We start from the raw sequence: 27,701 nt of genomic DNA, 5'->3' as shown, positions 1-27,701 counted from the left end.
TTAGACCAAAACTGTTTATTTTGCACTTGTTCTGAGCTGCTCACTTACACTCCTTGTGTTTCAGACACTATGGCATTTATCAGCACTAGCACTGAGGATGGTGAGATGATAGCACTCTACAACTGTATTCATAAATATTTATAACATCATTACAGGTCTATAACACAGATGTTACCACAGTGACCCCAAAAAAAAAAAAAGGGGTAAACTGGCTGATAAAACCAAATAGCTCTGCTTCAGTGTTGGTCCTGGTTACAATTGTGTTCACTAGATATTTCAAATTTGCACAAAATACTGTTGTAAGAAAAAAATCATCTTTTTTTAACTCTTATGAAAAGTTTAAAGAAAATCATGATAATCAATACATCTATAAACTTGTTCCTAATTTGTGATCTTTGGCTACTGAACACAGATTGTTGTGTAAAATATGTAACATATATTTGTAGTGACTAATGGAAAGATGTATAAGCAGGCACTGTTCAGTTTTGACTGGTCATTCTGCTGTCAAATATTTTTGTATAATGACCGCTAAATCGTACTGCAGGCTACTGATTTCCTACATAGCTGTGCTAGTTTCATGTCTTTCGTTTCATTCTGTGCTCTTTTCTCACATAGTATTTTCACTTCAAATCAATATTTATTGTCCATTTATTTATATATTTTGTAAGTTGCCGTGTAGAGTGAGATAAAGTACAGTCAACCTGTCATTATCGCAAAATAAACCACTCCGGGGTGACATAAAATGACCCTGTCAAGAATGACAGTGGCTGACAGTACATTAATGTAAAGTGCCCACATGTAATGGGCCTCAGCTATTATATAGAGCAATACAAGACATGATCTGACATAAGTGTGTAAATATTTGATGCTAGTCAGTGCTCTAAAAACATTACAGTTCAGTCACAGCCACAGAGAACGAGATGTACGACATAATGCACTAACAGCATGATACTGTATATAATATTATTCTGTCTCCTCTTCTTTTTCTTCATTGGACACAACAGAAAACAAACACAATGAGTATATGGAGTGTAAATTCATTATAGAAAAGATTACATTGCACGCAGCATATAAACACTTAAGAGGAGTGACAAGGCACACTGTTTAACAAAACACAATAGCAATAGCTGTATAAAATACTACAAGGTTGAATCTCAAGAAAACGTGTCACTTTCCACTCCAAAATCAAAGGTAAAAAACTATAAGGAATTTTGTATTTTACATTATTTGTCATGTCAATCAAGCAAATTTCCTTCCTAAATCCTCATTACGGTAATGCATCTGGACTTTTTTGTTGTTGTTGTTGTTGTTGTTGTTGTAATTGACATTATTCTCACTAGAAATCTCGTTACTGTACAGCAAAGTTTTTACTGTATTACAAAAAATAAAAAAATAAAAAAACCTTTTAGTTTAAATCAGCGTAAATTAAAGGCAATACAACAAACACAGCCATGATGCATAACTATTTTAGACATTAAATAACATATAATTGTTTTTGCATTACAGTAATGTGGGTGCTTAATTGTCATGGAAATAATGTCACTCTAAAAACAGATCTTCATGTTCATATTTCTTTACATTTTGGATTGAAATGTGACCTGGACGTGTTCTTAACAGGTTTAAATTGAAATAAATGGTCAGAAATATGAATAAATACTAGAATAGGCAGAAGCTGCAGGGAAACATGGAGTGCCTAAAACGGTGGCATCAAAACTTCCTTCACGCTTCCTTCATTTTGTTCTTGTTGTTTATGGTCTCGTGTGCATGTTCTCTCGTGTTCGTCTAGTCCACTACGGGGCTGAATGATACACCGGGCCAGTTGTACATGTCGGGCATGAACGAATCATACTGGGTGTTCCACACAATTGATCGGACGTAAGCTTCCTTATCCAGAGGCTCTGGGTATCTGAATGCCATTCCATTTGAATATACATACTGCACCACCTGAGCACAAAAACAGTGTTCAAAGCAGATACAAGCAGTGTAGATCAACTAGATTATTGCGTGCCCATGCAAAACTTGACGGCACAATTGCATCTTCTCTGTGCAAAACTAATGTTTATTAGCATGTTTGAATATAAACATACTTAACACACACACACACACACACACACAGACACACACACACCGATCAGCCACAACATTAAAACCACCTGCCTAATATTGTGTAGGTCCCCCTCGTGCTGCCAAAACAGCTCCAACCCGCATATCAGAATAGCAGACTATATTCTTCTCTCCACAATTGTACAGAGTGGTTATCTGAGTTACTGTAGACTTCGTCAGTTCGAACCAGTCTGGCCATTCTCTGTTGAGCTCTCTCATCAACAAGACATTTCCAACCACAGAACTGCCGCTCACTGGATGTTTTTTCACCATTCTGAGTAAATTCTAGGGACTGTTGTGTGTGAAAATCCCAGGAGATCAGCAGTTACAGAAATACTCATACCAGCCCATCTGGCACCAACAATCACCCATGTGAATATCTAATCAGCCAATCGTGTGGCAGCAGTGCAGTGCATAAAATCATGCAGATATGGGTCAGGAGCTTCAGTTAATGTTCACATCAACCATCAGAATGAGGAAGAAATGTGATGTCAGTGATTTGGACCGTGGCATGATTGTTGGTGCCAGATGGGCTGATCGGAGTATTTCTGTAACTGCTGATCTCCTGGGATTTTCACACACAACAGTCTCTAGAATTTACTCCGAATGGTGCCAAAAACAAAGAAACCATCCAGTGAGTGGCAGTTCTGTGGACGTAAATGCCTTGTTGATGGGAGAGGTCAACAGAGAATGTGAGTTTGAACCAGTCTAGCCAAAGTCTACGGTAACTCAGATAACCACTCTGTACAACTATAGTGAGAAGAATATCATCATATCAGAATGCTATTCTGAGATGTGGGTTGGTGCTGTTTTGGCAGCACGAGGGGGACCTACACAATATTAGGCAGGTGGTTTTAATGTTGTGGCTGATCGGTGTATATATCTATCTCACCTTGACAGCCATCTGTAAAGACACCTCTCTGATATTGGACAGGGGTGGATAGAGTCGGCCCTGACTCAGCTCCTCATCTGTTAGCTGATCTGCAAGTGTCTAAAACACACACGAAAAGACATTTTTGCCAAAGCAGTTTACAATTAGTCTATTCAGTTGATTTAACAATTTTTTTTCTGCACAGAATTACAATCCACACGATAAGGTTTTACTGGACAAAGAGTTGTATTTGCATTTTGTATTTACATAACTAAACAGATTTATGATAATAAATCAATGCTTCATAAAGCAGGCTGAATATACCAATAATTGTATTTCTAGTAAGTATATTTATTTAAATTGTAGCTAAAGAAATGCAATATTTGGATCTCTTCATATGCGTTTTGAGGAAATTAAAGGAAAGTTTTGCATTTAATAAAAGTTAAAGGTGCTGTAAGCAATTTTAGCCATTCTAGAATTTCCACAAGCTGAGCCGTTGGATTAGCCACACCCCCCTTTCCCCGAACTCGCACTCCAAAGATACCAATTGAGACCAACATCAAGCATAATGGTTGTCAAGAACAACAGCAGCTAAATAGTGCCCTCAACTGACAACTGTTATGAGCAACATGGCATAAAAATGCATTAAGCATCAATAATTTGCTGCAACTACAATACTATGAGAATGCGCAAAATGATTGACAGGTTGAAAGCGGAGACCGCGGACACATTTTTGCTTGCTGTTTACAGAGTCTAGAGCTGTCACAGAGAACGGTGAGATATCTCACGACACTTATTTCATTAATATCTTTCAGGGAGTAGGACATTTTTTTGCATACCGTTCCATGAAAATAAATAAATAAATAAATAAACAAATAGCTTTAAAATCAGTTGACAATTTTTTCCATAATGTTGATTTCCAAAGAAAATTATTGACTCAAATAGTTTATTTAAAAAGGAGCAAAAATCTAGATTACAGGGTGTTACGTCATCTTGATATCGAAGTTGTAATATTAAATATAACTTAGCACAGATAAGATTAGTAAGCAATTTTCCTCACAGTAAAATAATGTTAAAGGAATAGTTCACCTGAAGATGAAAATTCTCTCATTATTTACTCACCCTCATTCCATCCCAGATGTGGATGGCTTTCTTTCTTCTGCTGAACACAAACGAAGATATTTAGAAGAATATCTCAGCTCTGTAGGTCCATACAATGAAAGTCAACAGGGTCTAAATCTTTGAAGCTCAAAAAAAGCACAAAAATGCAGCATAAAAATTAATCCATAAGACTCCACTGGTTTAATCCATTTCTTCTGAAGTGATCCAGTTGGTTTTGGATGAGAACAGACCAAAGTGTAACTACATTTCTACGTTCCTAGTGCTTGACACATACGCAGAGCGCTAGATGACGCTATAAGGAGTGAAATCGAGCTCCAAATCATGATTATGCCTATAGATTGCAATGGAAAAATATACAGTAAAAAAGGAGGATGGATTGTTTATGCTGCCTTTATGTGGTTTTTAGAGCTTCAATGTTCTGGTCAACATTCATTTGCATTGTGTGGACCTACAGAGCTGAGATATTCTTCTGAAAATCTTAATTTGTGTTCTGCAGAAGAAAGAAAGTCATACACATCTGGGATGGCATGAGGGTGAGTAAATGATGACAGAATTTTCATTTTTGAACCCTTTAACACCTATAATGTTTACATTTAGTTGCTATAGTTGTTAAACATTTAAACAGTGAGTATTTTAATGTTTATGGACTGGCCCCATTCACTTCCATTCTAAATGCCTTAATGTAACTGCATTTTATTTTTTTTTTAAATAAATGAGTTAAAATAATTTACTGTGGTTATTAACATAATGCCACAAATGAAATTAACTTGTTTTGAACCTGGAAAAAATTTCTTTAAGGTTAATGAAAAACTGAGGGAAAAAAATTAAATTGCTAATTATAAAAACAATCGACTATAACAATTCTGGAGAACTGACATGCATAGTGCATATGATGAGAAAATACACAATACTGTAGTCCATATAGCACGACATCATATTCCGCTTTTGAATGCTATAGGAATAATGCAATACAATAAAAAAATATATTATATTTATTTTGCAGTGCAACACAATACAAGATATCAAACAATGCCATTCAAAGAGCTGGACAGACCACTCATAAGTGACGTATAAATAAAATATGCAGTGTCTTCCACTTGCACATATTAAACAGGGTTCGGGATTGTACATTTACCTTTGCTGCCTCAAGGAAGATCGTATCACTGATGTGTCGGACTCCACTGAGAATCACAGCCAGTGCAACACCTACAATCACAAACACAGGTGATGCAGGTCAACACAAGACTACCTGCACAGGATAGTTTTACACTATATTTCACTTTTTTTATATTCAAACTGTTGAATATTAGCAATTTTAAAATCAATATGCGTTTATAGCAGACCACTGAAAACATCCATAAATATATAAGTCTGTGATAAGTGTATTTGAATAACCTGGGAATATATAAGCATTGTTGCCCTGTCCAGGGGTCAGTATTCTGCCATCCTCTAATGACACAGGTGCAAAAGGACTGCCACTGGCAAACAAACAACGACCCTGCCGTTAAAGAAAGAAACGTATTCATAATGTCATTTGCACAGTTTGCAGCTATGAGTGATAATCCATGTTCACGTGAGAGGTATGTTACTGTGTGTGGGAATACAGGTTTCTTTTATATGATTACACATGACAGAATAAATGCATTTATTACGGTATATACTGTAGTTAAAGCAATAATACTGTTTAAAGCAACTAGACAGATATAGTTTGATGTTGGCTTGACAAAGCCTTGTCTAAATGTTTAAACTAGTTTTAAAAGTCAGATAACAATCAGAAAGAGAGAGAGAGAGAGAGAGAGAGAGAGAGAGAGAGAGAGCGCAACTTCAAGCAGATCAAAGGCTTTTTGTGGGTTTGTTTACCAGGGACTAAAACCAAAATGTTTTTCATTTTGGTTCGTTCTGAGCAAAAATAGTTTTTCAGTTCCGGTTACCATTTAGAACAAAATAAAAGAACGGTTAATAATGTTCTTTTTAAAATGACAGTACTCTGTGCTAAGGGGTGGGTGAAATACCAATTACAGTGTTGCCAGATCTTGCAAGAGAAATAAGCAACCTGGTCTGGAAAAACAAGACCAAAACAAGCCCAAAATAAGCTAAAATTTGCAAACAATTGAAGATCACTTGTTCCGGTTTTCGGTTACGTTCTGCTAAAATTTTTGTTTGTTTTCGGTTTTTGTTCCTTGAACCGTTTTTAGACCTGTTGTTTACATTTGAATTTTTTTTTACAGATGGAGCTTGAATTAACGAGCATTCCGTTGGTCCATTTAAACTTGCATTCCGTCAATGTAAGTCTATGGGATTTTTCAATATTTGATCGTCTGCTGTGCGAAAACCGTAAGTCCGATCAGTTAGAAAATACACAGATCACTATTCCAGAACAGTCTAAAAATCTGTGCCAAGTTTGGTGGATACAGTTTAAAAGCTCAAGGAGGTGTTTGGCCTCAGTTTAGGGATTAGGGAAGAATAACAGAATGTTGGCTTCGTCAAGACAACATAATAAGCAACAGGATGCCATGCGTTAGAGTGATTTACAATGTTTAGAGGGCTTAACATGAAACTGTGGCACAATTACTTTAACACAAGGCCTAGAGTGGCTTATTATTATTATTATTATATAAAACATGATGGTGAATAAACAATTAATACATTTTCATTTTTGGACGACCTATACAGCAATGTTTCTCAAGTGGTGGGTCATGACGGTTGCAGGTCTGTTTGGAATTCGGATTGGGTCATGGACAATGCCAGGGTGCTTCCTACATTTAAATATCCTTGTGGCCCAAGTAAAAACATCGTGCCGCTGAGGCAAATTTAGGCCACATCCACACTAATACATTTTAGTTTGAAAAAGCATCTTTTTCTCTACGTTTTGGTCTTCCGTCCACACTGAGGGTACTTTTACACGACAACGATGTACTAAAAACGGAAAAGTTTTTCCTTTGCGTTTTTGAAAAGTTTTGCGTACAGAAGACAACATTGTCAAAACGATCCCCGTTAACGACTAAAAATGCTGTATTATGCATGCCAGGCCAGTAGTTGGTGATGTCACTTTGTAAAGAAACACTACGCGCCTGCGCACATAAGCATTCTTCCACAGAGTGGTGAATACCAACAATGAAGATGGCGAAAGCGTCGAGCAATTTTGGACGATGAGTTTGCTTTATTACTACAATTACTTTGCTGGAGAAGCGTCAGTAAACTCAAAATCTTGAGCACCATTGTAGTTCTGAATGTCTCGCACATTGTTTTGAAGTACTCGCATGCATGCCTATAGACTGAACACGTAATACACGTGCGCACGACGTCATCATTTTCATAAATTCACGTTTTTGTATGTTTGCACAGAGATGATAACGGCATCGTTTTCAAAAACTTGCACTTTGAAACCTGTTTTCAAAAGTTTGCATTTTCAGGCCCCAAAACGGCGTTGTCGTGTAAACGAACAGCCAAAACGCATAAAAAGTTTTCCGTTTTTAGTTGAAAACGTTGTCGTGTAAAAAGGCTCATTTACTTTTAAAAGGGGGGAAAGAAGACTTCCTGTTTCTTTTGTTTCTTTCATCAATAATAATAATTTAAAAAAAAGTCACTTAATACATACCTTTTATTTGAAAACCATAAGCAAAACTATGCAATATAAGAAAATGTGACCTAGGCTACATTAAATCCACTGCTATACAGTACCTTTAAAAGCATCTCACCTGTGTATTTTCAATAAAATGTTACCTGTGTGAGGCTGTAAGCATCTTCAGCTGTGCACTCTGCTTTGGCAGTGGGGTTACTCAGGGCAAAGATGATTGGTCGCTCATTTAAGCTGCCCATTGCTTTGATGACATCATGAGTAAAGAGCCGGCCAGCTCCTGACACACCTGATGAAATTGGAAAAAAAGTGTTACAAACATTTCTACACATATCAATATAGAATGTATGGTTATTTATGATGCATTAAAACGTACACAATTTGAAAACAGAAAAACAAAGCATAAAAACAAATGAACACACGTTTATCTAACGGTAGCAAGCTGGTAGGTAGCTGTGCAGTGTGTAAACCTCACTCCCCTGGCCTCAAAAGGCACACTAGCGACTGACGCTAGAGGCTGTAGCCTTTAGCCTCCTCATTAGCACGACCGCCTCCCATGCCGGAGACCCCGGTTCAAATCTCGCTCAGAGCGGGTCGAGCAGGACCGGTTACATTGGTGCCGTGACCCGGATGGGAGTGAGTGTAATGTAGCCAGCTGGTAGGTAGCTGTGTAGTGTGTAAACCTCACTCCCCTGGCCTCAAAAGGCACACTAGCGACTGATGCTAGAGGCTGTAGCCTTTAGCCTTTAGCTCCTAGTTAGTGAGACCCCGGTTTGGAGAGGGTCGAGCAGGACCAGTTACATTTACATATGAAATTACTCATTTCACATGCAAAGACCTTCACCAATCACAGAAGTCAATTAGTCTTAAAGGTAACAAAAACAGCATGCTTATTTCATTCTTTGGGTCAGAGAGAGGGTGAATAATTGGTCATTAAAAAATAAATTATGACTAAAATTAGTTTTTTTGCATTTTACATTATAAGTAACATTTTAAGTGAACTTCAGAGGTAAACAGAGAGAGAGAGCAGCTTGTCTTACCAATGATCGCAGTGGGTTTAATAACATTGACGGCATCTAAGAAGCTTTTCACATCCCCTGGATCAGCGTGAACAAAAGCCTCCTGATTACTGTCTGTCTCGTAAGCTCTGCCCTAAAAAAACAAAAACATGCACACACACTGGATTATTAGAAGTCTCAAGCATGAGAGAACAACTAGTTGGTAAACGTTACACCTAATTAGAGTTTAGAGAGGAAACTTGGCATGTGAGCTCAGACATTTGATTAGCTGAGCTCACCAAAATACTGTGACTGCAAAACACAAACAGAAAAACTTAATAGCAGCCTAAGGAAGTGCAATTTATTTTAGCAAATCAGTTTGTTACTCTTATGCCATCTCGAACTCATATGACTTTCTTTCTTCTGCGGAACACAAAGACTTTTTTTTACAAATACATCATTGACATACAAGTCAATGGGGTCCAAAACTTTCAAGCCCAAAAAAAGACAAAGGCAGCATATAGGTAATCTTTAGTTTTTTGCTCACCAAAAACCGATCATATCTCTTCAGAAGACATTAATTAAACCACTGGAGTCATATGGATTACTTTTATGCTGCCTTTATGTCCTTTTTGAAGCTTGAAAATTTTGGACCCCATAGACATGCACTGCATTGGTAAAAAAAAGTATTTGTGTTCTGCAGAAGAAAGTCATAAAAACACATCATATATCCTGCAAATAATCTTCATTTCAGTTTCACAGAAGAAAGTAAGTTATTCCAGTTTGAGATTGCGTAAGAGTAGATTAGAGAATTACCATTTTTGGGTGAACTATTCCTTTAAGTCACACTTAAAAATGCTGGAATGTGATTGAATTAGATAAGTGATCAAAACAAGTGTAATTTATTTAAAGCACACTTATACTCTCACCTTTACTAGCAGACCGTATTTGTCAAACATCCAGATCTTCTTTCTGGCATCTGCCTGAGACACCCCCACCTCCATCATCGCCATGACGATCAGGTTAGCAATTCCAAGAGCTGCCTTAAAAAAGATGTGATGAGAATTGTTTAAAGCCTTAGATACAGTGCCTACATTGAAGTTTAATGTCATATCAAATCACACAAATTAATCGCTGAGTTTGTGTTGGATGATTGAGACTTTGAGCTTGTGTGTGTTTACCTCTCCAGCTCCCAGAAACAGAACTTTATGTTCAGTTATTGGCTTCCCCACAACACGCTGAGCTGCCAGTAAACCAGCCAGAGCTACAGATGCAGTGCCTGCAGACACACAAACACATCAGAGGTCTAAATACACACAGAGTGACACTTACTGGTGCAGTACTTGCTGGTACAAACACACAAAAGCTGTTCTATTAATGTAAGTCAATGGGAGAAAGACAGAAAACAGCCTAATGATTGCATTCCTGTAACTCACCCTGGATGTCATCATTGAAGGTGCAGTACTTCTCACGGTATTTCTTCAGGAAGCGAAAGGCATTGTGATTCCCAAAGTCCTCAAACTGGATGAGTGTGTCCTGTCCATATTTTTCCACCACAGCCTCCATAAACTCATCTATGAGGTCATCATACCGCTGAGAGCGGTCCCGCCGCTGGTACAGACCCATGTAAAACGGGTCTCTCAGTAATGTCTGTAGAAACACACATATACAAAATATGTCTTTCAATAAACCATCCGTTTCTAAAGGAAATTATAAAATGTCATATTGAGTCATGTAGTGTACACTAGGCTTTATGCAGAAGCCATAGATCAGACTGATTTCATTGAGTTCGTCAATCTGTCCAGCTCTCACAGGACGCGTTCTCACGTTCTGGCTGCACTAGACGCTTTTGGAGCGTCTCACTAGTTTTCAACGTCATAAACACTGCGTTTCTAGGACTTTGAAAATTGTGTCTCGAGATCCCTGTATTCTGTTGAGCTAAACCAGCTTTCAAGAACACATCCTGTGTGAGCGGCTCTCATCCTGTAGCTGCGCTGCTTTTGAGGTTTGTTGAGGCATGGTCATCTGCCCCTGCTGACGCAGCTCATGAAAACACATGTACTTAAAGCTGAATTGCTCATATGGTAGGAAAATATGTACTTTTATTACGGAATTTATGTATGAGTCTGGGGCATTATTAATTGCATTCATTTTTTTAACACATTGTTTTTTTATAATTAACTGTACTAAATTAACACGTTAAATCGACAGCCCTAAAAACGAGAGCCACCAATCAGAGATGTCACTGAAACATGGGCAGTCACTATTGAGCTCTATACTGTTTCATAAATCATTTGATTGATGACTAGTTTGGGCGTGAACAGCTGCTAACCTCATTATCAGTGCCCACATCAATGCAGACCGGCAGGCAACTCTCAGGTCGGATTCCAGCACAGGCAGTATACAGACACAGCTTTCCAACAGGAATACCCATCCCATACACTCCCAGATCTCCTAGACCCAAGATACGCTCACCGTCCGTCACAACTACAGCCTGTAAACATACAGATGAATGATCCCTCACTTTAATAAGGTAAACTCTATTAAGAAATCAAAATAACACATGCATCACAGTCTTCACAAAAACAAATAGGCTTGGTATGTTGAAAACAATACCTTGACAGAAGTTTCTGGCCAGTTTTCCAATATGGAACGAATGTGTCCTTGGTCCTTAATGGAGATAAACAGACCTCTGTGGGGAAGAAGACAATGCTTAAATGTCAATCTCTTTGCATTTCTCTGTCACACACACAAACACCTGTATAACTCCTATGTATGTACCATAAGCACCAGGAAGGTTCAGATATTAGCTTTTTTTTCTCCCCAATCTGGAATGCCCAATTCCCAATGCGCTCTAAGTCCTCGTGGTGGCATAGTGAGTTGCCTCAATCCGGGTGGTGGAGTTTGAATCTCAGTTGCAATCCGCACATCTTATCATGTTGCTTGTTGAGCACGTTACCGCAGAGACGTAGTGCGTGTGGAGGCCCACACTATTCTCCGCGGCATCCACGCACAACTCACCACGTGCCCCACCGAGAACGAGAACAACACATTATAGCGGCCATGAGGAGGTTAGCCCATGTGACTCTACCCTCCCTAGCAACCGGGCCAGTTTGGTTGCTTAGAAGACCTGGCTGGAGTCACTCAGCACGCCCCGGATTTGAACTCGACTCCAGGGGTGGTAGTCAGCGTCTTCACTTGCTGAGCTACCCAAGCCCCCAGAAATTAGCTTTTTTATTATAGGGGAATATTTGCATGATTTTTAGGGGCATTTTATGAGGGCAGAAAAAACACTGTTGTCTTTTTATGTAAAATACTTTTTCAATTTATAAAAAAAAAAAAAAGAGTTCCTAATTAATTCAGTAAGGCTGTTACCTATAAATTAAATTGTGTGATAACATAAATTAGGCTTAGAATAAAATATGAGGGAACTTATCAAAATTCATTACACTGCATTTTGATTTTCGGGGGCATTTTTGTCACTTTCAGATGCATTTTTGCCCTAAACCCCCATTCATTTTTGACACTGGCACCAGGTGAGCAGTATTTTTTGCATAGTATATTTGCTAGCCTGCACATCTCAAAAATAACACATGGAAGACCTTGAACAATAAAAACATGCAATCACAGCTACGATTTCAACTGAAAAACAAAAATAGCTATGAGTCAGAAAACTGAGCGTTAATGCTTTTAAGACATCATGGAAAGAGGATTTTTTTCCCCTACACTTTTGTGCTTAGCCCATTACAACAGAGGTATTTTTTTTATACAGAAGTCTTAAAGGCACAGTAGCAGAAAAAGCTTTTTTAAAGGGATAATTCACCCAAAAATGACAATTCTGTCATTATTTAATCACCCTCATTCCAAACTACTTCCTTTAATTCTAACGGTCACAGCGAGGGTGGAAAATGGTCATGAAAACTAAATACAGAGAAAAACTCAAAAAACAATGACTGACATTATAAGTGGACTTAAAGTGTAGAATATGGCCTCTTTAATTATTAACAAATGCCTATTATGTGCTAACAGGTCATTTGTAATGCAATGTAGCTTACTTTGGCCGACGGAAGATGTGTCCATACTGTGTGCATGCGAGGCCAACAGTTGGCGTGTAGACGATGGGCATCAGAGCCTCGATATCTTCCATCAACACACGGTAAAAGAGACGCTCATTCCTCTCCTGAATCCCCATCAGGTAGATATACCTGCTCATACAAATTGAATTGTCAATTTTAGAAAAGATAATCTTATCTTATCAGCGTATGGTAGTGAAATGAGTGAAAGGAATGTACTTCTGCAGAGGATCAGACATCTTCTTCAGGTTCTTCTGGAAGCGCATGGCCTGTGTGTCCTGGGTCTCAATCTTTGGTGGCAACAGACCGTGAATGCCCAAAATCTGTCGCTCCTTCAGAGTGAATGCCATGCCCTGTGCGTGTCCAAACACACAAACTAGATTTTTACATGTTCTAAAGAAAATGTGAGTGATTCTTACCTGTGCAAAACTTTTTCTAAAGATTTTGTGAATGACTGCCAGGACTTTGCTGTGTGATTGATAATAGCAATATAATAGTTTGTATAATACGATTCTAATATTCAATATAATAATAATAATAATAATAATAATAATAATAATAATAGGAAGAATAAGAATATACAATGTTATAAAATAATATTTATTTTATTAATAATACATGAAATAATTAAAACAATAATAATAGAAGTTAGTAGTGATCTTATAAGATCATCTATGATGCACAATTTCTGGTTCATTATAACGATGTCTTTATATTCCTGATGCCTTGAGCATTTGTTTATAATAATTTTAATGTATTGAAGAAAAACTGCTTTTGGACAAGTGACTTAAAGCATCCTTAGATGTGTGACTTTCATTCTTCTACTGAACACAAATGAACATTTTTAGAAGAATATCTCAGCTCTGTAGGTCCATACAATGTAAGTGAATGGCTGCCAGAACTTTGAAGGTCCAAAAAGCAGCATAAAAGTAATCTATAAGACTCCAGTGGTTAAATCCATACCTTCAAAAGTAATATGAGAGGTGTGTGCAAGAAACAGATCAATATTTACATCCTTTTGTACTATAAATCTCCGTTTTCACTTTCACATCTGAAAATCACATGTGGCGCTTGTTTAGTTTCTGTGAGCAAAGGAACACCTATTAGTTGACCTCTCAGTTGACATATGTTTAAGCTGACATTTGACAGCTAGTACTCAGTTCCTATTTAAATAGTGAGTGTGTGTCAGTAACTGAAATCATGTGGAAAGGGTTCCCTGTTTTTCTTCTCTGAGTGTCTCAAATTAAAGGTTAAATACCACTTGCCTGTTCTAGAATATTTTGTTTCATTTACATAATTAATGTAGAATCTTTATGTATGCTTTCTCCAAATAAGGTAATTATTGATTTAATTGGATAATGTAATTAATGTACTACTTTTCCTGTTCTTACAAAGATACATAATGCTGTGCTGAACAATAAAGTATGAGAAATCTTTGACGCATGCTCTGTGTCTGTGTCACTAATTTCCCCCCTCGCGAGGATCCGGATCGAGACAGCGACTGCGGACCTGACTTGATACTTAGGGTCAAATCCTGAAAATTCCTAACAGTTTCTCTTTCACATCTGAAAGTGAAAGTAGAGATTTATAGTAAAAAAAAAAGAAAAAAAAAAGACTTAAATACTGATCTGTTTCTTACCCACACCTATCATATCACTTCTGAAGACATGGATTTAACCACTGGGGTCGTTTGGATTACTTTTATGCTGCTTTAATCTGCTTATTGGACCTTTAGATTTCTGGCCATAATTCACTTGCATTAACAGGACAAACAGAGCTGAAATCTTCGTTGCGTTCTGCAGAAAAAAGAAAGTCATACACATCTGGGATGGCATGAGGGTGAGTAAATGATGAGAGAATTTTCACTTTTGGGTGAACTATCCCTTTAACCTCTCAGATAAGTAAACCATCAGTTTTACAACTTGGAAAAGCTTAATGTCGAACCCTGATGTCAGTAACCTTTGAGAATGAGCAATAAAGTAATAGAAATAAAGATGCTTAACTCAGCAAACACCATTAATTATAGACAAAGGAACACACACACACACACACACACACACACACACACACACACACACACACACACACACGAGAGAGAGAGAGAAAAAGAACAGCAGATAGTCTAATGCATTGTTATGCATAGAGCCACACCATATAAAGGGCAGAGATGACAAAGTTCATACAGAAGCTTTGAAATTCTACCTCTCTGTGTGTATTTGTGGGTGAGATGAAGCTGCCCTGCTCTTTTCTACATTTACACCACGTGTGACTATTTGAGCTAAGGTGCCACAGATGTATATATCCTGTGTGTGTGTGTGTGTGTGTGAGGGTGAAACCCAATCCAGGGCATTAACAAAAAGCAGATCAAAGTAAAACAGTGACCAATAAGGGCCAGAGACGGGGATACACCCTTCTGTAACATCCCACAGAGGTGCTCCATTCTCTTTACATCCCATATGCCTGGGATGTAAGTGTGTACATGTGTGTTTGAGCATGTTTGGATGGAAGGGGTACAGTCTACAACATGAAAGACACCCACACACACAGTTTCGTAAGAAACGTGGCACTTTCGCTGAGTCACTCTACTAATGTTTACCAGACAAAAACACTCAGAACCCTAAAAACTCACAGGGATTGTGTTAGTTTGTATGCATTAGTGTCGTCCATCTTCCATCATCAAAGACGTCCATCATCAAAGACATCCTATGTTTGCATACACCAACAATTAAAAATAGCATATGTGGGTGAAAGAATGTGTCCATGACGTGTTTGCTTTCAAAGCAACACAGGCAGCAGCTGAATGAGAGAATTGCTTCTCCCTTTCAGAGTTGTAACTTGACACCGCGTCTTTTAAAAGCGGCACGAAATACACATCAAGCAGTCAAAGATGTCTGTCTAGCGCATGAATATATTCAAAAATAATCCAAAATGGTCCAGTTGGGTCCCCTTTGGTGTTATGTTTGGAACAGTTAGCCACACAAGGCCTGCGCTCTTGACCTGCGCGCCAATGGGCGGGGCAAAGGGTGCGATCACGCATGTCGTGGGATGTTTGAATACAAATGAGCAGTGTTTCATGACGTCAAGAACAGACAGATTTCAAAATAAGACGTTTCAGCAGGGTGGCAACTATAAATGGTCTTTTTAGACTGGGGAGCAAGTTTTGAGTTCTGAAATTTACAGTATGTTTTTATAACACAGGTACCTCTTATATGTCTAAATATTAAGGAAAATGATTCTCCATTTCATGACCACTTTAATTATACAGGGGAGCTTCTAACTCGGTACATTACGAAAAATTTTTTTTTAGCTTTTTAAAAATGATTTCCTTAAAAAAAAAAAAAAAAAAAAAAAACAATATTCCACATTAACCAATCTGTGGGTCATTTTGCTTCATTTTAATATACATTTTGTTATATTTTATTTTGTTATCACTGTACAATACGGTTTTATTTATTAACATTAGTAAATGCACTCCTATATTTACTGCAAATTATCACATTGAGAATCAATGGGTTGATCTAAAAGCTGAAAAATGTTGCATTCAGAGGCTGCCAAGATGCCACTGTTGGGCCTTTGAGCAAGGCCCTTGACCCTATCTGCTCCAGGGGCGCCATATCATGGCTGACCCTGCGCTCTGACCCCAGCTTAGCTAGGATATGTGAAAAAAAGAATTTCACTGTATATGTGCAAATGTATAATGTGTGATATATAAATACAATTAATAAAATTAATTAATTAATTTAATTTAATTAATTAAATTATAAGGGTATGATTGATGGAATGCAAAGGTATGAATAATAGTGGGGAAAAAAAAAAGAGACAGAGAAAGCCATTGAGACAGACAGATAAGACAGAGAGATTATATTTAGTCTAACCTTGTTGGTACGTGGGTTGAGCATCAGAGGTTTCCCCTTCTCTTTAGTGTGAACCCATCGACACATACTCACACATGGCCTCACACTCGTGCTTAGTCTCCACAGCATGGCTGCAATGATATTGGCACACACCTGGCAAAAGAAAATGAAACACTCTTAAAGGGATAGTATCTTATTTGCTCACCCTCATGTTGTTCCAAACCCATCTGACTTTCTTGCTGTCGAGGAACACAGCAGGAGATGTTAGGCAGAAAGTTGGTCTCAGTCACCATTCACTTCTATTGTATGGAAAAAAGATGCAATGAAAGTGAATGGTGACTGAGACTAACATTCTGCCCAACATCTAGTTTCGTGTCACACTGAAAACAGATAGTCGGGTATGGGAACAACATGAGGGTCAGTAAATGATGACAGAATTTTCATTTTCCGGTGAACTATTACTTTAAGAATGCATAGTTGCAACACCATACAAACAACCAGTACCCTTCCTCCACACGCTGACCATATGCCCCCAGAAGAGACACTATCCCCTCACTCTGTCATGCACACACACACACACACACACTGAAAGTGATCTTACAGTCTCTCACGCACATAGAGAATCAGGACACTGCATTGGATTAACCCAGCATTTACTTTCTAAATGATGCTAAGAAAGTCTAAATCCTCTGAAACCAGGAATCTCAATTACAATCCCATTAAGGATCACTCGAATAACACAAGAAAACCCCATGTATGTATGTATAAAATCCCAAAAGCAATCAAAATCCCAATAATAAGATTTGGTGTAAAACGCAGGACTTTTAACTATAAACAAGCCTGAAATACACTGAGGACTCTTATTTTGAAATGACCGAGACTTGCCTCCGTTACAATGCTCTATGTAGGTACACTCACTGAGCTCTTAATTAGGATCACTATGGTCTTCATAAAGTGCTTGACATGATCTGCTGTTGTAGCCCATTCGCCTCAAGGTTCGACATGTTGTGCATTCTGAGATGCTATTCTGCTCACTATAATTGTACAGAGTGGTTATCTGAGTTACCATAGTCTTTCTGTCAGCTCAAACCAGTCTGGCCATTCTCCAATGACCTCTGTCATTAGCAAGGTATTTCTGTCTGCAGAACTGCTGCTCACTGAATTCTAGAGACTGTTGTGTGTGAAAATCCCAGGAGATCAGCAGTTACAGAAATACTCAAACCAGCCCGTCTGGCACCAACAATCATGCCAAGGTCTAAATCACTGAGATCACATTTTTTCCCCATTCTGATGGTTGATGTGAACATTAACTGAAGCTCCTGACCCGTATCAGCCTGATTTTATGCACTGCACTGCTGTGGATGATTGTTGATGCCAGATGGGCTAGTTTGAGTATTTCTGTAACTCATGTCATTTTTTATATTTCAGTATATTAAACACTTTAACAAGCAAAGGAACTTCGTCTCATTTGAATATTTTCTCTTTATTTGGAACTTGATGAACGCAAACAAAAAGATAACTTTTAAAACAAATCATATGTCACCAGAGAACACCAGAGTAAAGAAAAAAAGACTCAAGAGTAAAACTAATAGGCTATTATAAAATGAAGAGTTCCAACTCTCAAGATCTTCCTCATCTTGACTTGTTTGGGTGACGTCGCATTCTGGATTTTTGCATTTATCCATGTTTCTTTGTCGCTCTCATGTGTAAATAATATAAAGCAGTTATGTCCCTGATAGCTGCACAAATATATCTACAGCAGTATAAATGGTAAAAGCAGAATCTCTACTGGTTGACATTTCTACCATCACAAAGGCTGCACAATTAATCAAAACAAAATAATCGAGATCACTGTTACAGCTGCTGCAGTTAACTAATTGTGAAAAGTGTCAATTTTAGCATTCTATTTAGATTCCACCATTGCATCAAAATCTTCTATTTAAGTTCTAAGTCTAACTTTTTTTTTTCAATGGTTGAGCAATGAACAGTCATGAAATTTGAGGCTGATACCGATCTCTGAATTTTAACACTAAGATCGACCGATACCGATTTTTTAAAAAGTGCCCTTTGCCACACTTTTGCAAGTTATATGCTGCAGTTATGTTTATGCCCCACACAGTTAAATTACGGTAACACTTTACAAAAAGGTTCCATTTTTAACATTATTTAACAACATTACTAGTTAACATGAACGAAATGTTAGTCACAACTAGTGGTGGACCGATATATATCGGCGAGGCCGACATATATGACGATATTCTGACTTTTTTCATTATCGGCAGATAAAATTTCCCCTTTGGCCGATTTGTTTCTTGAGTGCGCTGATAATCACCTGCTTGCATGTGAAGTGACTGAGACATGTAAACATCCAATCGCGGTTCGTTTTGTTGTTACATGCCATCGTGTTACTACAATAATAGACCGGTGCGCAACACAGTCTCATTTAAACGGTCCGCATATCAGACCCGCGAAAGACGCGTTTGAGCTCATAATGTTAAAGTGCTCACCTGTTTCATTCTCCCCCTATCTCCTCAACAGTTCCAATTAGTTGTTCTTGCTCTCAATGGGGCGCGTGGTAAGTTGTGCGTGGATTGCGGAGAGTAGCATGAGCCTCCACATGCTGGGAGTCTCCGCGGTGTCATGCACAGTGAGCCACGTGATAAGATGCGTGAATTGTCGGTCTCAGAAGCGGAGGCAACTGAGACTTGTCCTCCGCCACCCGGATTGAGGTGAGTAACCGTGCCACCACGAGGACCTACTAAGTAGTGGGAATTGGGCAGAAAATGTTTTCTATATAGAGATAAATCTTTTTTTTTTTTTTTCTTTTTTTTTTTTAAATTGCCAACAATTCACCCTCCAGAGGCCACACTGTCATGCTTCAAGTGAAAGTGCTAATTCATTAGAGTAGCAGTGTATGTGTGTTTCCCTGCGTGCTGCAGAAAAGTTCAGCCCTGATTCTAGGCATGATCGGTGCACCCCTAATTAATAATAATACAATTTTGTAATAAGATAATCAGATTTTGTGTGTGTTTTGAGAACTCCTTGATAATAATCATGCAGCCCTATCTCATAGTATTTACAGTATGATATAGGCAATCCCGCCCAGCTTTATTTGAGAAACCAGCCAAGTTATGCCTCAAATGCCCAATTTATTGGAATCAGAATTTGATACGATTGAAGACTCAACCATATACTCAACTATGTGGCAAAATAATCAGATTTCTCATGACTGTTTTTTTTTAAAGCATGCGAGCTGGATATGGTCTTGTCAGCACTGAAGTTGCCTGTTTTGCTTTACATACTGGAAGTGAAACCTGTACAAACACAAAGCCAAACCCTTACACAACAAATACAGGCCCCTACCACTAACATGCCACTCCTGGTTTCTCTTTATGGATTTATTAAACTGTTCTTCTGTATCATTAAAAAAAGTCAAAAGTACACCATAGAGGTAGCCTTTATGCTGATATCATTGTTCGGCAAGAAGACTCATTAGACTAACTTTTTGGAATAACATGAACAGATGAATCGTGCACAATAAGACCTGAAATGTGCATTCAGAAAGTAAAAAGGGTCAATTCTGGTTCAATGCTTACTTTAAGCTCTTCATTTTCATGTGCGTGACTGCTATGACGTGATGGCAATCCAACAGATGGCATGCATGCATTTCTGAAAACGATCTGCTAGAGAGCATCTACCTTTAACAGAATTATCTAATTACCTGTACACTTATAAAACAACTACAGTACTAGGGATGTGCAGAAAGACTCATTTCACTGACGTTTAAATGAAAATTTTGGAGTCAACTAGTCTAAAAAGTAAGAAACTCGCAGAAAACAACCAAAAAACACTGTGTTTATGCAACCCATTTAAAATACTATGCCAACAACAGCCAAATCCGACCCTAAATTCTGCTGAAAAGGGGCATTTATCTGAGACGTGCTTGCCTTGCATTGTACATTAAATATAAAACATGACACGCATTCACTGAATCAATGTTAGAGAATACAGGCATATTTATTGAAAACAATTGAATGAATAGTGCAGGACCAATAGAGCAACCCTAATAACCTGTTCTTAACGGAATTCACCAAGTCAGGACAATGCTGAAAATATTTAACAGGTAAGCCAAATCTAAGACAGAGAAAAAATGTGCTGAAAAGTGCATTAGTCTATGATCTAATATGACAGCTGTTCGGTTAAGAAAAGTAACAGTTACGATGGCTAGGACTGAAAAAATAGGCCTGTGAGAAATGTACAATAAACCTAATGTATTGTTCTACACATGACGTGCACACAGAATAAGAGTTTAACCAGTTAAGCAGTTGGCATATTGTTTCAAATATCCTTTTTGTTTAGCAGGGTAAAAAAAAAGTCACACCTAGCCTAAAATAGTCATTTTCTAGGCTACTCAATCAAAAGCATACATTTTTGATGAGCAAAACTGACATGTCAACATGGTTCGGTGAAAGCCGGAACCTGACTCACCTGAGGCGATTATCACTTGAAAAATAACATGCAAGCATGCACAGATTTAGAGAAGACTCAAATGTGAAAACATCCATAGTGACTTGCAAGCCAAAGTTTCGGAAATCGCTTCCCGCACCACCGATGTGAGTTCTATAGCTACTTTGCTCATCTTGCGAGAGGACATTTTTCTGCGCGCGCCACGAGTGAAAGAGGGAAGAAGCACACGCAGCCTGAGGTTAAATTAAATCTGCTCCAGATATCCTCTTTTCAATAATATTTGTATTATTAATTATATTCAAAATGTGTAACATTAACATGACAGTAATTTAAGCGCAGCATTTGTAATAATATAAAACCAAACGTAAATTGTAAAAATGTTGAACAGTTTAATGTGGAAAAATATAGACTGATTAGTATTTCCAGTGTCGACTAGCAGCATCAGAACCGTTTAGTCGGCTAATCGACTAATCTCGCACATCCCTATACAGTACAAGTAAATACAGAATATTCACAATCAGGCAACCACCCCAAATGTGTCCAAAACTTGTCAACACTGACATCCTTAAAAGTGCTGTAAGCGATTTTAGCCGTTCTGAAATGTCCACAAACTGAGCAGTTGGATTAGCCACGCCCCCTCTTTCCAAAATCCCACACTCCAAAGATACCAAATGAGCTTTATTGAGACCGACGCCAAGCAGAAGCGGTTGTCAAAAACAACAGCAGCAAAATAGCACCCTCAACTGACAACTGCTATGAACAACATGGCATAAAAATGGCATTAAGCCTCAATAATTCGCTGCAACCATAGGCGTAAATTTAGGTAGGGATGGTAGGGACATGTCCCTATCAACTTAAAGAAAATCGGAAATGTCCCGACCAACATTTAGCCAATTTTACAACACAGAAAATGTTAACAAATATTAAAGGTCCTACGTATAATTATTCATGTGTAAATTATTGTCCTACCTCTTCTGAAGCAGTGCATAAATGGTGTTGTCATGTGGCACCTGTTACTTTTCTCAGCGCTGTTCAGGATGCACCAATCACAAATCGTTTGTAAGATGATTTTTATTTTTTTTTAATTTTTTTTTTACTTTCTAGAGAATTTGTGTACAAATGTTTCCTGTCAAAGTCAAAAATGTTCTGAGTTTTTCATGCAGCCCAATGGAGAATTCTGCTTTTTCGTACATTAAAAGCCCTGGAAGACAGGACAAGACAGCGGGACGAAGAAGACAGCGTAAAACTTTAACGATTGTGTCAGAGGTGCAGGATTTTAAGATGCTAATATAACTCTCAATAAATGTTGTATTTTTTACATTAGAAAAGAACCTTGGGATATATTGAAAAATAATATTTTGTCAATAAAATTAGGCATTTCTGATTTAAAAAGAAAGTCATTAGTTATATGCTAAGCCTAAATCCTTCTTTGTTCAGGAGGCATACTTTTCAGATAAAAATGTAAGTAAATAATCAATATGATAAAAGAGTATGTGGAAATGAGGGGATTTGGAAAGCAGAAAATGGGGAAAAATGTCAATGCTCCATTCTCCCCACAATTTATTTATTTTGTGGTGTCATTTAGCACATGTAAATTGTTCATTTACCCTACACTTATATATATATATATATATATATATAAAAAAGGCTAATATTTAATATGGTGGGGCAGAGAAATAAGAAATTCATGTAATTTAAGAAATTAGACTTGTTATATGAGGTAATAATGTTATTTTACCTAAATTACCAGACTGACTTTCTCACATTTTCTTAACACCAATTTGAATTTTATCCTTATATATATATATATATATATATATTTTATTTTTAATATTATCCTTGCTATATGTCCCTACCAATTTTCAAAGCAAACCTACGCCCTTGGCTGCAACTACAATACTATAAGGACATGCAAAATGATTGACAGGCAGAAAGCGTCAGAGTCTAGTGCTGTTACAGAGACTGGTGAGATATCTTACAACACTTATTTCATTCATATCTTTCAGGGAGTAGGAATTTTTTTTGCATACCTTTCCATGAAAAAAAAAATAGCTTACAGCACCTTTAAATAAGGTGACTCCTCCCATGACCTATAACCTTTAACAAGTTATACAGGAGTTTATTTTTAGGGACCAAAGCAGACTTCACACCAGGCCTGCCTAAAGTCTTCTCGCTCAGCTAAAACAAATGTGATTCAACACAATCCACATCCTGAGCAAGCAAATGCAATGCTGACTTAAGCCATCATTAAGGTGATTAAAATGAAACTGGTTGCAATTTACTTTCCAAAGTGTCTTACAGTACATTTTACAACATGTTCAGTCCCCTCGGAGTAAACTAGGGTTAAGAGTCTTGCCGAAGGGTACGCTTTTGAGGTTAAAACACTACCACCTTTAATTACCATCTTACATTTTGAACCACTAAGCTACACCAACCAAGTGTGAATGTAAAGCAGAGGCCTTTTCAGATACTATCCCAGATTTATACTTGATATAAACCTACATCCTTTGGGTTAGTATGACCAAAAAAAAAAAAAGAAAAAAAAAGTGATTTATGAAAATAGATTCAAGACATATTCCAGGTTAAATAAAAGTCAAGCTCAGTCGACAGCATTTGTGGCATTATGTTGATAACCACAAAAATAAATTTTGCCTTGTCCATGATTTTCTTAAAAAAAGAAAAGAAAAAAAAATCTGGGTTTCAGTGAGACACTTACAATGGAAGTGAACGGGGGCCAATCCGTAAACGTCAAAATACTCACGGTTTCAAAAGTATAGCCACAAGATGTAAACAATATACGTGTTAGAATGATTTTAGTGTCATAAAATCGCTTACTAACCTTTTCTGTGTAAAGTTACATCCAATTTTACAACATTGTTGGCATGACGACATAATGCCATAAACCCTAAAACGATCCAAAGCAATTATTTAAACAACTCCACAGCTCTAATAATTAGAGGTAGACCGATATATCGGTTCTACAGATTAATCAGTGCCGATAGTTGCTTTTTCGAACTATCATTATCGGCAAAAATCTATGGCGACTGTTCCAGATAGTTTTTTCATCATTTCGTAATTTCAAAACAAGAATGCCCGGTGTGTTTCGGGCTTGTTTATACTTAAAAAGTCCCACGTTATGCACCAAATCTAAATTTGTTCTGGTTATTTTGGTTGAACAATGAACTGCATCTGGGATTTTATTTATTTAGGACTCTTTGTCTGTGCCCGTCATAGTAAGGAAAGAATACTATTATGTTTTTTGTTTTTTTACTATTGCCCGATTAATCGGTTATCGGCCTTTCCCACCACCTTAGTTATCGGTATCGACAAAATCCACTATCGGTCGACATCTAGTAACAATACAAAGTTTTAACAGAAGAATTAATGCAAGTACTTTTATAAAATTATAAGCTTCACATTTCTGCCTTTATACACTCCAAAAATTGGCCCCATTGACTTCCATTGTAAGTCCCTCACTGTAACCTAATTTTTTGCTTTTTTTTAAAGAAGAGGAAGGACAAATCGAAAAAACATTTTTGTGGTAATCCAAATTCTGCCAAAAACGCTGTCGATTTACCTTAACTTGTATTGAACCCGGAAAAATTCCTTGCAATGGCAGTGGCAGTGCTTCCCTTCTGGGGTTTGAACTGACACCCGTCCGGTTACAAGCAGATCACCAACCATTAAGTGTATTGAACAGATCTATGACTCTGAAACAGTTAGTTCATGCAGTGTAATCCCAAAGAGCAACAGGTTTAGAGACGATATATTTACACATTTGTAAACAGCCTGCCATGACATTTGCCAATTAATATAAGAATATAAACATGTAAACACGCAGAATCTAATGTGCGTGGCTCTCATTCTCATACAGTGAGTTGCTTTTCAGCTAAGCTAACACAAAAACACTCACTATATTCACTCCAGAGCTCGCATAAAGAATGCACCTCAAACTTACCCTTTCTTTAAAACGTCTGAGAGTCCGATAGTTACAATAATGAGCAAGTTAACATTATATTTAAAATAAATCTACTGCAATGATGTAAACTACAACGAATCAGGGCCGTGCAGAGTGAGTGACAGCCAATCAGAGAAGAGAACCGCAGCTGGTATGAATGTACCGTAAAGCTCTTACACAAGGCGCAATTAAATGATGTTGGAATTACCGTAAAGCCTTTAAATCGAAGCGCATTGACTAAAACAATCCTCTACAATTCGAGTACATGTTCATGAATATTTGCCTTTTTGTTTTATATATTTATATATATATTAAATTTGAATTTTAAAAGAATGTTGCAGGTCAGAGTTGAGTTGCAAGTTAAAGGGAGAATAAAATAGTGTAGTCTTCTCATTTTGGTGTTGTACTTATTAAAAATAATTTTATTTTTATTTTTATTGGTTTCTAATGACAACACACTACTGGAGCTAGTAGTATGGATACAAATCTATTTGGCAATTTTTAACTCAACGATTAGGTTTATAATTATTATTTAAAGGTGCACTATGTAATTTTTTAATGTATGCAGTCTTGGACTTACACAGACACCTAGCGGTGTGGATGCAGCATCATTCAAACACAATAGTTTGCAGTTACCTATGCCATTGTAGAAATTCACTGTTCACAGTCAGCTGTGATTAATTTAATCCATGAGTTAAAGAATCCAATAAGAGGATGGCTACTGAGATTAAGCGAGCAGTATTCGGCTGGTCATGTGATTCTAACATGGCAGCCCCCATATGCGGACCCCCTCCATGTAAAATAAAACAGCATTTATAAGGTTACTGATATGACTGGAGTCTTCATCTCTTGTCTCTGGTCATGATTTTATTTATATGTCTCAAAATTACAATTAATTTCTTTAGGAGTAAAACCTTTTTATTGAGGAAAATATTACTGAGTGCACCTTTAAGAGTCCTTGCAGCCGGAAACATTTTCAAAAAAGGAAGACCTTATTTGTAGATACAAATATTTTGATGATGCAACTGTCTGATTTGCATATCCAAATAACTCATTTACACGTGCACTGCCCATGTGACTTATAAAAGCTCTACAAACTGGTATTGTTTATTTATCTATTTATTTTTGGCAGTTTTACTGATTATTTATGCTACACTGATCAGTTACTTTTAGTCATTTTAAAGTGAACTCAATTTACTTTTATTTTATTGTAAATATATTATACATATTGTCATTATATTTTAGTGCTACAAACATTTAATCGATAAGAATATTTAAAATAAAATATTTACAATTAACTGTTATGGTATTCTAATATCTACCAAGTAAAATAATAAAAGTAATCAATATTTTGACTTGAATAAAAAATAAATAAATAATAATAATAATAATAATAAAAGCTATTTTCATGTCTTTTCTAAATGGCTGAATATTTGATACCTTTTGGGTTTATTTATTTATTTATTTCTGCATTCAATTTTAAGTGTATATTGGATATATTGCAGCTAAATGATAAAAACATGTAAATATGAGCAATAGGGTATCACAAAATACTGAATTTCATTCAGATCACACCCATTTTTTATTTTGTATTTTTATTTTTTTACATTATAATTATAATTTTATTATAACAAAAAATTTTCTGATGACCCAGAATTTTTCAACTTTACATCTATATCAGTTGAGTGACACATTCAAAGTCATAGTGTGAATATATAACCTAATATTTCTAAATAGCAGGATTTTTTTTTAAAAAGAGCCATGTCATAATTATTCAACCCCTATTGCATGTAGCTGTTTCTTAAATATGTAAGGCTACACAAGTAATTGTTTTAAAACAAAATGAAGTCATCAATCTGCAATTGCACTTATTTAAGTTTTAAAATGTAAGTTTAGTGTTGTAAGCAAAAATGTATTTCTATGCAAAAAATGCAATTCAAAATAAGATGTCTCAAAAGCTAATAGAGGAGATAATTTCATTACACAATGAAGGTCATGGCTAAAAGTACATTTCCAAGGCACTTCAATTTCCAATAGACAAAGTTGGCAGCACCATTCACACATTTTTTAAATATGGTACAACAGCAACCTTCTTGGGGTGTGGAAGAAATCAAAACTTCACCAAGGGAAATGTTGACTTGAATATTCAAGAAATAATTAGGAAAGACCTGTGGAGTCCTGGAAGAAGGTTTTATAGACATATGACACTAAACTGAAAATGAGTTTTAGACCCATGGGTCAGCAGTACGTCTGGAGTAAGATGACAAAGTGATGACAAGAACGACACCATCCCCACAGTCAAGCACGGAGGTGGGTCAGTCCTGTTATGGGGGTGTTTTGCAGCTGCAGGAAACGGCTATCCTGACTATGTGACTGACACCATGGATTCTTTAAGGTATCAGGCCATTTTGGCATGAAAAATGTGATGCCTTCAGTGTGTAAATTGAAGCTTGTGATCACTGGACTTTCCAGCAAGACAATAACACCAAGGATACATCCAAGTTGTCCAAAATCTGGTTCAGGGATAGGTCATGGAATGTCCTTAAATGGCCCTTTCAGTCCATCATTAAAATCCCATTGCAAACCTTTGTTGGGATTTCAAGGAAGCAGTGGCAGCACAGAAACCAAAGAATGTCAATGAGCTGGAAGCTTTTGCTCATGAGAAATGTGTAAAAATT

At 37.1% G+C, this 27,701-nt stretch overlaps 1 protein-coding gene across 1 annotated transcript; it reads right to left on the bottom strand.

The window, feature by feature from the left end:
• On the bottom strand, positions 1-25,171 carry LOC127427012 (NAD-dependent malic enzyme, mitochondrial-like). Its single transcript, XM_051674291.1, has 15 exons — positions 25,024-25,171; positions 16,620-16,751; positions 12,964-13,097; positions 12,727-12,876; positions 11,288-11,363; positions 11,004-11,165; positions 10,108-10,321; positions 9,853-9,950; positions 9,601-9,714; positions 8,714-8,825; positions 7,820-7,962; positions 5,492-5,594; positions 5,232-5,302; positions 2,996-3,094; positions 1-1,944 (listed from the first exon to the last, which is right to left on the bottom strand). The coding sequence occupies exons 2-15, from the start codon at positions 16,725-16,727 to the stop codon at positions 1,783-1,785; spliced, it is 1,746 nt and encodes a 581-aa protein (XP_051530251.1). The 5' UTR covers positions 16,728-16,751; positions 25,024-25,171; the 3' UTR covers positions 1-1,782.
• Positions 25,172-27,701: the final 2,530 nt, after the last annotated feature.

This window comes from Myxocyprinus asiaticus, chromosome 3 (genome assembly GCF_019703515.2).
Source record: "Myxocyprinus asiaticus isolate MX2 ecotype Aquarium Trade chromosome 3, UBuf_Myxa_2, whole genome shotgun sequence".
Lineage (NCBI taxonomy): Eukaryota > Metazoa > Chordata > Actinopteri > Cypriniformes > Catostomidae > Myxocyprinus > Myxocyprinus asiaticus.
Note: the sequence above shows the minus strand (reverse complement) of the source record. Positions and strands in the feature narration are given on the sequence as shown.

What these genes read in the sequence shown, in the direction of transcription:
- LOC127427012 (XM_051674291.1), bottom strand. Translation starts at nt 16,727, where the DNA reads ATGCTGTGGAGACTAAGCACGAGTGTGAGGCCATGTGTGAGTATGTGT. An exon ending in CACATCTTCCGTCGGCCAAA is followed by an intron (nt 11,364 to 12,726) that starts GTAAGCTACATT and finishes TCTTCCCCACAG; the next exon opens with AGGTCTGTTTATCTCCATTA. An exon ending in TCTTCCTTGAGGCAGCAAAG is followed by an intron (nt 3,095 to 5,231) that starts GTAAATGTACAA and finishes TGTGTGTTTTAG; the next exon opens with ACACTTGCAGATCAGCTAAC.